This window comes from Lissotriton vulgaris, chromosome 2_1 (genome assembly GCF_964263255.1).
Source record: "Lissotriton vulgaris chromosome 2_1, aLisVul1.2, whole genome shotgun sequence".
Lineage (NCBI taxonomy): Eukaryota > Metazoa > Chordata > Amphibia > Caudata > Salamandridae > Lissotriton > Lissotriton vulgaris.
The window spans coordinates 461,959,479-461,972,460 of NC_141687.1; the positions used below are offsets into that span (position 1 = coordinate 461,959,479).

A 12,982-nucleotide genomic window follows, 5' to 3' on the forward strand; every position below is an offset into this window, starting at 1 on the left:
TCCCTGTCTATGACCAGATAAGTCAACGCCGTCTCGTCCTCATGTTTCAACATCCTACGCATGCTCCGAAAGATCTTCCGATGGATCTCCACCGAAACCAGGAAGACGGTCACCCAGGCACTTGTCACCAGCCGACTGGACTACGGAAACACCCTCTACACCGGAACCACATCCAGACTGCAGAAAAGACTCCAAAGCATCCAGAACGCCTCCGCACGACTCATCCTGGACATCCCCCGCTACAGCCACATCTCCGGACACCTGAAAGACCTGCACTGGCTCCCCATCAGCAAAAGAATCACGTTCCGCCTCCTCACCCACGCACACAAAGCCCTCCACGACCTAGGCCCCAGGTACTTCAACAACCGCCTGACCTTCTACACGCCAACCCGCCTACTACGATCGACCAGCCACGCCCTCGCTCCACGCATCCGAAGAGCCACAATGGGAGGAAGATCCTTCTCGTACCTGGCAGCCAAGACCTGGAACTCCCTCCCCATCCACCTCCGTCTTACCCAAGACCACCTCTCCTTCAGGAAGCAACTCAAGACCTGGCAGTTCGAGCAGTAGCGGACCCCCCCCCCCCCCAAGCGCCTTGAGACCCTCCGGGTGAGTAGCGCGCTATACAAATTGTTTGATTGATTGATTGATTGATTGATTGATATATTTTATCCTTTGCAAAATTAACACTAACATCATTTGGGTCCTTATCGCCCATCCACAAAATCATTATGGCTTTCCTGAAGAAGGCGTTCAGCACGCCAAAACGTACGTAGAAAATGTATCAATGAGTCATTTGTTTGTAATTTTGATGTATTTACATATGTCTGTTTAGTGTCTAGTTATAAATTCATTTATAACTATTGTCTATTTCTGCACTTTGTTGTTGTCCAGTTTTATATATTTGTGAAACAATTCCTTTATAATATCAATGTATGAAATTGCTTCAATAAAATTAAGTTTTTAATATGAGTTTTATGTACACAGAGTCTATAATATCATAAGTGTGTTGGAATAGGTCTTGTCATTTACTTGACTAATTGTTGCCTAGGGGTGTTATTTTTCCGATTTGCTCACCCCCTTCACCATTCCAGCAGTCAGGGTGGAGATTTCAGGTGCACTTCGTTAACCATTAGGGGGGTTAGTGGAAGGAAGGAGTCAATGAAGCGGAGGCAGGAGGCAGGCGGTGCTCCGGAGACGGAGGAGGTGTGGCCATGTGTCAACTCCAAGCTCAGCCCACTGAGCAAGACCTGCAGCCGACCCTCCAGCCCAGTCACAAGATGCCCTAAGGGGGACAGAGTCCCCTTTAAATGGCATTCTATTGTGGTCTGACTCACCTATCTTCACACAGAAGTGTACGAGCAGCCAGCTGTCATGATGCATGCTCCTTGCTGATTCCATGTCCAAAAATGGCATTTAGGTCTGGTTTTGGGCAAAGGGGCCACCCCCAGATTAGCACCAGGTGGGTAAGGCATCTCCGTGGCAATCAAAGGGGGTGGGGGAGGTCTCCACTCGGGATCTATGCTGGAGGCAGCCCCCATCATAGGGCAGGGTCACCTCACTTCTCGACTGCAAAGTCTCTCGCCTGTGGGAGGCATGTTCTACCTGGCTCTGTCTCAATGAACACAGCCGGTGTCCTGCAAAGAAGCAAGCGTTATCCACTGGGACGAGTGGGGGAGGAGGGAACAAAAACATCTCCAATATCTTTAGGGCTCAGCCTGTTCCCCGGGCAGGATGTCTTCCCAGAAGAGTATACTGCCTCTGCTACTCCCGCATGGTGCGTTGCAACACCCTACCCCCACTCACTGTCCACCGGCGAGTGATTGGGGCAGGGGGGCGCATGGAGTAGGGCACTTCAGACTTTGTCCCCTGCCTCCCAGGGTTCAGACATCAACATTATAAGCGTGTTGACATCTTCTTGTAGAAGAGTTCTGCAGAATATTGTCAAGATTGTTGGAGTAAGTTTGGAGCACTAAGGAGTAGTGACCGCCAAGTTAGGTGGCCAGGCCACAACCAACCATCAGAATCCAGCTTTTGTAGAGAAGTGTCAGAATCGTTTACTAACCAGAAAGATTTTGCTTGGTTCACCATGTGTGTCTTATGTATACATTTGGTACCGACTCTGGACAATTACTGGGTCCTTATCAGAACTGTGGAAGTTTTATGGAAGCAGCGAACCATGTGGGGTACGAGTAAACATTGTAAATAAACTGCATGTGACAAGAAGTTATATCCGAATCTGGCCTATGAGACCACCACAGTCCGGAAAGTCAGTTGATCAGACACCTTAGGCAGGCCAAGTCCTACCAAAGGGAACAGCGCTGAAGTGTCTGAGAGCAGATAAGAGGCAAGCATCCGCTCACAAGTGTAACTTGGGTCGGTATCCCAGGTGATTGCGGGGGGACACAATTTATAGGTAGCTCTGTTAACTATAACTGCTGAATTTCACTGGTTTTGTACCAGTAAAATCTGATCCCAACTATAATGTCCCTGTGACCTTTGTTTTTTCAGTGAATTTAAAGGTTTTTCAAATGCTAATTCCTAACTATAATGTCCTTGTAACATTTGTTTTTTTTCAGTGACTTTCTGAGTTTTTTTTAAAGTAATAGTTGCGTTTGCAGAGTGGTGGAGAAAGGGGGTGTGGTGCCCAACCAGCTCTAAGGAAATCTCGCTATGTAGGACTTACAGGAGGTACCAGAAGAGATACTTGACCCCCAAGGTCCCTAAGGAGTAAAGTGAACTTCATCCCCCAACCAGTAGTGCTCCACGAACTGCGTTTACAGAGTGGTGGAGAAAGGGAGTGTTGCCTCCAAGCCCTCTCAGCAATCCTGCTGTCTGGGCTGTCCTGGACCCCAAGAACCCTCAGCATCCAAGGGGACTTCATCCCCCAACCACCACTGCGACGGGAGGCGCTTTTGCAGAGTGGTGGTGAAGGGAGCGACTTGCCAGAGATTTTTCAAATAACATTATTTAAGGGAGGGGGCTGAATAGCCTTCCTTTCCAGGACCATCTTTGGCCCTTGGGCCCTTGGACCCTATCCCCGGGGCCCAGCCTTTATAAAAAACAAAATTATATAATGGGAGGGGGTCGCACGCCCCGTGGACCCCATCCCTAGGGTCCTGCCATCTTTTCTTTTTTTTTCTTCAAAAAGGGAGGCTCCCCTTTTTTTATAGAATTGGAGGAGGGCCACGCTGCCCCCCTCACAGGCCAATTTTGGCCCCAGAGACCCCATCCCCCAGGGCCTGGCCTCTCTACTGGGTGCCCTGTTCTCACCCAGGGCACCCAGGGGGCCCGCAGGGGGAGCCTGAAAGCCCCTACGATCCCTGCCAGCTCCCCGTGTCCTGAGGGAGCTGACATTGCTTTTACGCAAAGGAACCTGCTAACTTACTGCTCTGTGTGTGTAAAAGCAAGTCTGCTTGCTTTCAACAAACGAGAGCCTTTTAATGTGCTTGCTTCTTGAAAGCGGAGCAGAGTTTGCTATGGCTTAGGGGAAGCAAGCTGCAATGTCCCGAGGGTGGGCATCCTGGGATATTGCAAAAGCTGGTCCTGGGGGGTGGCGGATCCGAGGGCCATTACTGGTTCCAGGACAAGACCCATGCAGCTCCCCCTCCATTATGTGAGCGCTGGGAGGTTATGGTCCCTGGCCTGCCCAGAGAAACCCTTGCATTATGTGTAATTAAAGCCTTGAGGGGGTGGTGTTCCTCGGAGCTTCGGAGGGGGTGCTGCAGTCCCCCGCATTTTCTCTAATAAAAGCCCCAACGAGGTGGCAGCCCCTGTACTAAATATAAAAAAAAGCCCCAGGGAGGTGCCGATCCCCAGGGCTGTGGGGGGTATGTGCGGCCCCTGCATTTTCAAATCAAAGCCCTGTGGAGGTGGTGGCTCCCAGGGCTGCGGGGGGCTATGCGGCCCCTCTGCAATAATTGCAAAAAACACAGTTGATGGACAGAATGCAGAACAATGTCTTACATTCACTCCAGTACAAGGATCTGGGCCTAAATCCATCGTTTTTTTGCACTCCACACCACCCTAGGTCAGACATTGGCTATATGCACATCAGCCTTGACCCTGTGCCTCATGGGAACAGTCCAGCCCGAACTACCAAGCCATGTCTTTCCTAGACCGGAATCAAGCATCCAAGGACCGGTTTCTGGCTATCAGCCTTCTTCAGCCTGGATAGCTTGACTCCAGTGATGTGGAGAGCCTGGGACTCTGCAATAATTTACAATAAAGCCCAGGGGAGGTAGCAGTCACAGGACTGGGGGGGTCAGAGGAGCCCCCCTCATTTAAAGAGATGTAAGCCCTAGTGAGGTGGTGGTCCCCGGGGACAGTGAGGGAGGCCATACGGCCAAATTAATAAGTTAAGAAGGCCCGGAGAGGTGGTGCTCCCTATGGAATAATAGGCCCCAGGAGGGGTGGGAGATGTGCGTCCCCCCCTCCCTTAATAAAACAATGCCCCCAGTAAACAAAAATGTGGGAGCCTGTGCTTTCATTTATTTTTTTGGGGCTGGATCGGCATGACTTTTTTTTTTTGGCACTCGGGGGGGGGGACAAATGCCCCCCCCCCCCCCATGAGGCCTAGGGACCCCTTTTCTTTTTTCTGTACATTTTTTGTGTCATCATCTGGATCCAAGTCTCTCCTGGTAATTACCGCACCACAAAGTAGCTATCGTTCCTTGTTGGGAAACGTGAGCTCTCCTAATAGGGCCCTTTGATTAAGCCCCACCATTGCACAACTTTGGTACTGCCTTGCCACAATCGGACCATTGTATAATTCGGATAAACATCAAAAAAGAAGGAATAGCAACTAACCTCGTGCAACTTTCTGAGAAATGCAGGAACTTTAAGATTACGGGGCACATTAACAAGATGTGCGTTAAAAAGCGCGCATCGCACATTTCACTATCGCCGGATTTTTTCGCTGTGTTAGCGCGTTATCAACGCGCAACACGTAGGCAATAGTAAATCCTGCAATAGCCGGCGATGGTGAACATTAGCGCGTGAAAACAAGCGTTGTTTTCATGCGCTAATGTGTGCCTTGTTAATATGGGGGGGTGGATTCAGCTTTATGATCCACACCCCTATGTTAACAGTGCCTAACGCCTGGTCAGAGCAGGCGTTGGGAGACCTGCGATAAACAAGTTTATCGCAGGTCTTTTCCTCCCAACGCCTGCCTTGGTGATAGGGTGTTTCCACCTCCAACCACATTTTAAATGTGGTTGGACGTGGGAACGCCCACTTTGCATGTCATTAGCGATGTTTCTCGCTGATATGCAAAGTGGGCTTGTGGCAGGCGTTGCAATGCCCTTGTTAATAGGGTGCTGGAAGTATCGCCGCTTTCTCGGCGGATTGTGCCGAGAAAGCGGCGATACTTCAGCTTGTTAATATGCCCCTACATTCCCATAGATCTGTTAATTTACACTTTTGTAGCAGTCACAGGACTGGGGGGGTCAGAGGAGCCCCCCTCATTTAAAGAGATGTAAGCCCTAGTGAGGTGGTGGTCCCCGGGGACAGTGAGGGAGGCCATACGGCCAAATTAATAAGTTAAGAAGGCCCGGAGAGGTGGTGCTCCCTATGGAATAATAGGCCCCAGGAGGGGTGGGAGATGTGCGTCCCCCCCTCCCTTAATAAAACAATGCCCCCAGTAAACAAAAATGTGGGAGCCTGTGCTTTCATTTATTTTTTTGGGGCTGGATCGGCATGACTTTTTTTTTTTGGCACTCGGGGGGGGGGGACAAATGCCCCCCCCCCCATGAGGCCTAGGGACCCCTTTTCTTTTTTCTGTACATTTTTTGTGTCATCATCTGGATCCAAGTCTCTCCTGGTAATTACCGCACCACAAAGTAGCTATCGTTCCTTGTTGGGAAACGTGAGCTCTCCTAATAGGGCCCTTTGATTAAGCCCCACCATTGCACAACTTTGGTACTGCCTTGCCACAATCGGACCATTGTATAATTCGGATAAACATCAAAAAAGAAGGAATAGCAACTAACCTCATGCAACTTTCTGAGAAATGCAGGAACTTTAAGATTACGGGGCACATTAACAAGATGTGCGTTAAAAAGCGCACATCGCACATTTCACTATCGCCGGATTTTTTCGCTGTGTTAGCGCGTTATCAACGCGCAACACGTAGGCAATAGTAAATCCTGCAATAGCCGGCGATGGTGAACATTAGCGCGTGAAAACAAGCGTTGTTTTCATGCGCTAATGTGTGCCTTGTTAATATGGGGGGGTGGATTCAGCTTTATGATCCACACCCCTATGTTAACAGTGCCTAACGCCTGGTCAGAGCAGGCGTTGGGAGACCTGCGATAAACAAGTTTATCGCAGGTCTTTTCCTCCCAACGCCTGCCTTGGTGATAGGGTGTTTCCACCTCCAACCACATTTTAAATGTGGTTGGACGTGGGAACGCCCACTTTGCATGTCATTAGCGATGTTTCTCGCTGATATGCAAAGTGGGCTTGTGGCAGGCGTTGCAATGCCCTTGTTAATAGGGTGCTGGAAGTATCGCCGCTTTCTCGGCGGATTGTGCCGAGAAAGCGGCGATACTTCAGCTTGTTAATATGCCCCTACATTCCCATAGATCTGTTAATTTACACTTTTGTTCTTGCTGCTAAATGTGTGGTAATACAGTGAAAAAGACAACTTTAAGACTCTATTCATCAAAAGAATAATTCGTATCGCTTAAGGTGCTGCATTATTGATAAACACCGGGCATTTCAATGGGCGTGTTTTAAACTATATAACTAGCATCAATCCTTGTTTTCATGTGCTTCATCATTTGACTAAAAATATTCTTTACAATATTTGTCTTTGAGATGCATATTTACAGGAAAATAACGTCTCATTCCTTTTCAGGGGGCGATGAATATACTGACGGACAGCAATGTGAGGCAGAGATGCGGTCTAAAGGCATTCTTCGCTCGAAATCTGCTGTGGTGTACTCAACGCGAAAGCATATGACTGGACAGTCAAGCAACCGCCTGGGCACAGTGGTCAGCTTTTTACCAACAACGCCAAGTATAAAAGAATATGGCAGACCAAAGACGGCACACATTGGAAACACAGGGCTCTTTCAGCAGAAATAGGAGATTAAGTAATGAGAAAAATGCAATAATGAGTGTTCTTCATCGGCGTCTGTCCAAGACTTTAAAGTGTGTATAAGTCCTATTGTCGAAAGGGATTACATTCACAATGTAATGATTTACTAGTCCACACAAACCAATGCCTCCACGACACCAGGCTGAATTACAGTGGCGAAATATTGGGCCTCATTTTGCAAGGAGTCACAGATACGTATTTCTGACGTATCTGTATGGTGCAAAAGTGACGCATTGCTGGAGTGTGTCACAAAAGTGTCGCAACTCCAGCAATGTGTCCTTTCACATGAAGCAAGCCCCGTGTGAAAGGGCTTGCGTCAGTCGTATGCCTGCTGTGAGGCAGACGTAAGATATTGACACATTTGCACCCTAAAAGTGGCGCAGTCAAATCTGGTAGATTTCACTGCGTCACTTCTACGAGGCTTACTTACGTGGGAACGCCCACCCTGCCTGCATACATTATACCTGACGCAGGTATAATGTAGCGCAGGGGTTTACAAAATGACTCATCTGCTTAGATGCTTCACTTTGTAAATAGGGTGCAACAGGAGGCATGATTTACACTACTGATGCTTCACAAAAAGTGATGCAATGGAAGCTCAAAACTGTTGCAAGGCCTCATAAATAAGGCCCATAGTGTCTAGCAATTTAACCTATTGAGAAAATAAATGCACATTTGCACCTTTTTGTGCTCTTGTTGTTTTCAAGGTTTCAGTATTCGCAATATTCCGCCCTTCCTGACATTCCTGGCCTCTGAAACTGTCTTTCTTCCTCTAGCTCATCTTATCCAATATTCTACCTGATAGTTTGATCTTCCAATCTAGTCACATGCTCCTCTTAAATCTATCCTTTTCCACCCTTTCAGCTCTTGTCATTTCCAAGGTTACAAATCCTGACATTCCGGGCCACTAAAACTCTCATTCTCGTCCTTCTAACCCACTGTGACCCTATTCTTTGCTCTTCCTGTCTTCACGTGCTCCTCACAAATCTGTCTTTTCTCACCATTTTCCGCTCTTCTTGCTTTAAAGGTTAAGATCTTCGTGTGTTCTGACATATGACACCCGTCATTAAACCTTTAATTCTCATCCTTTTTCTAGCCACTCTTGACCACTGTTCTACCTGATTTGTAGATCTTTCTGTCTGATCGCGTGTTCCTCTTCAATCTGCTTTTTAACCCTCCCACAGTCTTCTATTTAAAATGCCCAACTGTTGATTCCAGCCTAATCTCATCTTTGCTGGCCTCCTTTCCGTTTTTGTCTCTAATTCTCTTTCTTCTATGTAGTCTTTACATGCGTCCAGTCCTATGTTAAGTCTCTCATATAGCTCAACATTGCTCCTGAATCTCCATGCTTGGCATTCAAGTTTAGGCTCTTCTCCACTCTTCCGTGAGCCCTTTCTCGATTCACTTATTTTACCCTTCTTGCTCTTAAACTGTGGAACTCTCCTCCTCTCCTTGTAGGCTCCTCTCTCTCCTGGTTCTTTTCCCTCGTGTCTTAGAAATCCCATCTACTACATGAGGTGTCCTCTAACAGTTTGTAGTGTCCAGCCTGCGGAGCAGGGACCAATCGCGGATTGATTCAACTTAATCAGTGCCCGTCCGCTGCTCTTGATGTGAGTGAGGTACTATTTTGTTCTGTTTACCTTTTAGTGCCCCGCAAACAGAAGGTGTGTGATTGGTAGAAACGTGCCCAGCAGGACAAACAAAATTGCAGAGATATATTATCTATGGTTGTTGTTTTTTTAAATGTTGCCAAGTCTTCTTTTTTCACTAAGCACACATGTTTTGTTTTTGCTCATAGTTCTTTTTGTCAAAAGATGAGGATTATTTTATTGCAAAGCGCCATTGTTTCTTTCTTATGAGTAATTTCTGAAATGATGCTGTAACACATAATTGTACAGTACACCCCAATTCACCCCACTCTAATCCATGCCAATCCACCCCCTTCACCCCACACCAATCTGCTCTACTCAATCCAATCTGCCTCACTCAATCAAATCCACCACAGACCAATCCAATCTTCCCCACTCCAATCCAAGTCAATCCACCCTCCTCACCCCTCACCATTCCGCCACACTAAATCCAATCTGCTCCACTCCACTCTGCTCTTCTCCACTCTGCTCCACTCCAATTCACCCAACTCCACTCTAACCCACCCCAGTCCACACACTCCATCCCAATTCATGCACTCCAATGCAATCCAGCCCACACCAATCCAATCTATCATAATCCAGCCCAATCCAATCTACCCCACTCCAATCAATCTACCCCACACCAATCGAAAACAATCGGCCCCACTCCAATAAAAAACAGCTCTTCCCACCCAATCCAAAACAATCTGCCCCACTCCAATCCAAAACAATCTGCCCGACACCAATCCTAAAACAATCTTCTCCATTCCAATCTGCCCCACTCCAATCCAAAACAATCTTTCCCACACCATCAGCCCCACTCCATTCCCACACAATCTGCACACAATCTGCACCACTCCAGTCAGCTCCAATCCCAAACAATCTGTATCACTCCAGTCTGCCCCACTTCAGTCCATAACAATCCGCCCCACTCCAATCCAGTCCACCTCACCAAAATCCAATCTACCTCACCCCAATCCACCCCAGTTCAGTTCACCCAACCCCACCAAGCCCAATCCATCCCACTCGATCCAATTCACCTCACTCCAATCCAATCCACCCCACTGCAATCCAATCTACACCACTCCAGTCCTTCCCACCCCACTCCAAGTCACCCCACTCCATTCATCCCCACTCCAGTTCACCCCACTCAATCCAATCCATTCAGCCAGCCACAACCCAAACCACCTCACTCAAGCCCGAGGCACCCAGCTCCAATCCAAACCTTCAACCCCACTCTAATTCAGCCCACTCCAAACCACCCTACTCTAATCTAATCCACCCCACCCTACTTCTATCTAATCCAGCCCACTTCAATCTACCCCATTCCACTGCAGTCTAATCCACCCCTCTACTCCAAACCACCCCACTCTACCCAATCCAATTCCCCTCACCCCACTCCAATACATCCCATTCCAATGCAGTCCAACCTACCCCACTCTACTCCAAACCACTCCACTCTCCCCAAAGCTAATTCCCCTCCCCATTTTAATCCACTCCACTCCACCCAATCGACCCCATTCCACTGCACTTCAATCAACCCCCTGCAGTCCAGTCTAATCCACCCCTTCACACCACTCTATTTCACCCCACTCCAAACCATCCTACTCTAATTCAATTCTCCCCAATCCAATCCACCTCAAGTCAGTCTCATCCACCCCACTCCATACCACCCCATATCCAAGGGAAGAGCTTATCTCCATGCTTGTTGGGGGATATCTGTCCAGGCACTTTGGATATTGCCTTAGCCATGTTGTGAATCCTGGGATTCATTAGAGATCGTACCATGTAAGGGAATCTACCCAGCCGTTTTTAAAAAATAAACAAACGACTATCGAATCGAGCTCAAGTAGGTTCATAGAGAGCAAAAGAGGACTCTTTTGAATGTGCCTTGAAAAAAAGGCAGGACTTCTTACCTGTTATGCCCTGGGAGCGGCCATCTTGGAATGGTAATGCTGTAACAAGTCACAGTGCACTGTTTTTCCATAGGTGTTTCTGTGTGTCAATGAAGATCACACCTTGCTGAATTTCATCTCTCCAGCTCTTATCTGAGGTACAACCAGCTAACTTAAAATATACAGTTGACTATGGATTGAGCCCTTGAAGGTTTCTTCAGAAAAAAAAGAGACCTAGGCAGGTCTCCTTACCTGTTATGCCCTGAGAGTGTCCATCTTGGAATGGTGTAGCAAGTTTGAGTGCTTTGTATCTTAAGATAGGATGTTTCACTACCCTCCAGTCTCATCTCAACAATGAGTCTTTTGAGTCTCATATGAAGGTGGAATATTTCAGTACCCTTTGGTGTCAACTCTACAACTAGCAAGTGTATCTTTGCACATTGCTCTGATTGCTTGGAACCTAAAGTAGGAATATTACACCCCTAAAGTTGAAATATTAGACCACTCTTCTGTTGGGCATATCAACATCGAGTTGTGACTTTTCACAACACTTTTAGTCTGGTCGCTATCCTCACCAAGGCACAACCTAGCTAGTGCTCGTCTGACTTCCTGGCACAGGTAGGCCTTACTGCTTTTAAGATTGCCTTCCCCCCAACCTCTCGAAGAAAGTGGCAAAGACCTTCAAACTTAATCTGCTCATACGATGTCTTAAACGCTCATCTCTGATACCTATTTCTGCACATCAAAGGGTGTTGTGGTTACAGACCTAATTTTCTACACTACTAGAAGAGCTCAGTGAACAAGAGTCTTAACATCAACGCTTCGATACAAACCTCTGAGCAAAACCCCCCATGGTTTCCAAATAAGCATATTGCCCTCACTAGTCCTTAATGCTGACCTTGCCATATCCCTCTACAATAATGGTAACATCCTTATAAAAGCTTCTGACCTGAATCTTGAATGCTTTGACATAATCATTATGAGGATTAAAAATATACTTAATAATATAGCCCCTGCTAGTCTACACAATCAAAGTCTCCCCTCGGCTGTGGAACTTTGTCTTCCTCCTCCGCTGCATTCACCCACTCTGCTTCTCCCTCACTCCCTCCGAGCCAGTCTGACATATCCCCTACACAGATGGTGAGTGCAATACCTACAAACCTAACCTTGATAATCCAACTCAAGTGTCCCTGAATACCAAATTAAGTGATTTTCCACCCTTCACCCAGCCTCATTCCCCAGTACATCCCCCACAAACCCTCAACTTCGTATCTCCTCTCCCAGTACTTACCCCATCTCATTAGGATAAAGCCACTTTGTCCACTACCAATCCTCCTCAAGTGTTGTCTCTTCAACTAATTACACCAAGACCTGACATTCTCTATGCTAGCCCTCCCCTCTTGATGGATAATATGACTGAACTGAAGCTGGATCCTCTCCCCTCCAGCAACTTGTCTCTTTGCACCTGTGAGGGAAATAGTTTGCCATCTGACTCCCCTATCCCTAAGGGGTCCCATCTATTATCTACAACTAGTCCGGCCGCTGATAGTGATAGCCTCCCCTACATTGAGGATAATCTGGCTGACCTAAAGCAGGATCTTTTAACTGTCAAAGATAACCTGCAGACCCTCTAACATTTCTCCTTGAAGATGGAGACGTTTTAGAAACTCTATCCTTTCCTTGTGACCGATCGACCTAACCTTCCAGCAAGTGTTAAACACTGCGAGGGAAATCTCTCAATAGCCCGCTCAGCCTACCCTGGAGAACTCTGACATCTTAGTCCCTCCTGAATATGACATTATCAGCCTCGATAGACCTGTTAAATTTGGGGTTGATATTGTTTCCATTTATCGCTCCATCCTCACATTCTAACAGGCTCAAACTGCCCTGATGTCCTCTTGTGAACACTTAGATACCGAAATCTGGAACAACGGCAAGATTGTCTGTGTGCTCCACAGTATACATCATTCCCCAGTTGATAATCTGCTCTTCATCGAGTAAATTATGGAGTTCATTACCTCATGCTCGGCCCAACACCCCAGCCATATCGTCCTCTGGGATTTTAACCTTCACTGGAACGACACAAATGATCCCTTATTGAGCTCCTTCAAGGCTTTCCTCTCCGCCCTCAACTTCACCCAGGCCGGCAACGGACCCACCCACAACAAGGGCTCCACCCTTGATCTTATCATAGCTAAAGACAACTCCACACAACTTGATGACATTACACTCTATGACTGTTCAGATCATCACCAAATATCCTTTCACATTCTGGAAAAGGTTCTGGTCAGACAAGGTCAACCACTCAAAACCAAACAGCTGGTTTGTAATCTGAGAGATATCAACACCAATGATCT

General features: G+C 47.3%; 1 protein-coding gene across 1 annotated transcript in view; it reads left to right on the forward strand.

The window, feature by feature from the left end:
• The window catches only part of ANKAR (ankyrin and armadillo repeat containing), a 1,392,657-nt gene extending 1,385,425 nt beyond the window's left edge, over nucleotides 1–7,232 (forward strand). Inside the window, exon 28 of the mRNA XM_086955361.1 lies at nucleotides 6,860–7,232. Within this exon, the coding sequence (XP_086811487.1) occupies nucleotides 6,860–7,089 (230 nt within the window). The 3' untranslated portion in view covers nucleotides 7,090–7,232. The remainder of the gene's footprint in view (nucleotides 1–6,859) is intronic.
• Nucleotides 7,233–12,982: the final 5,750 nt, after the last annotated feature.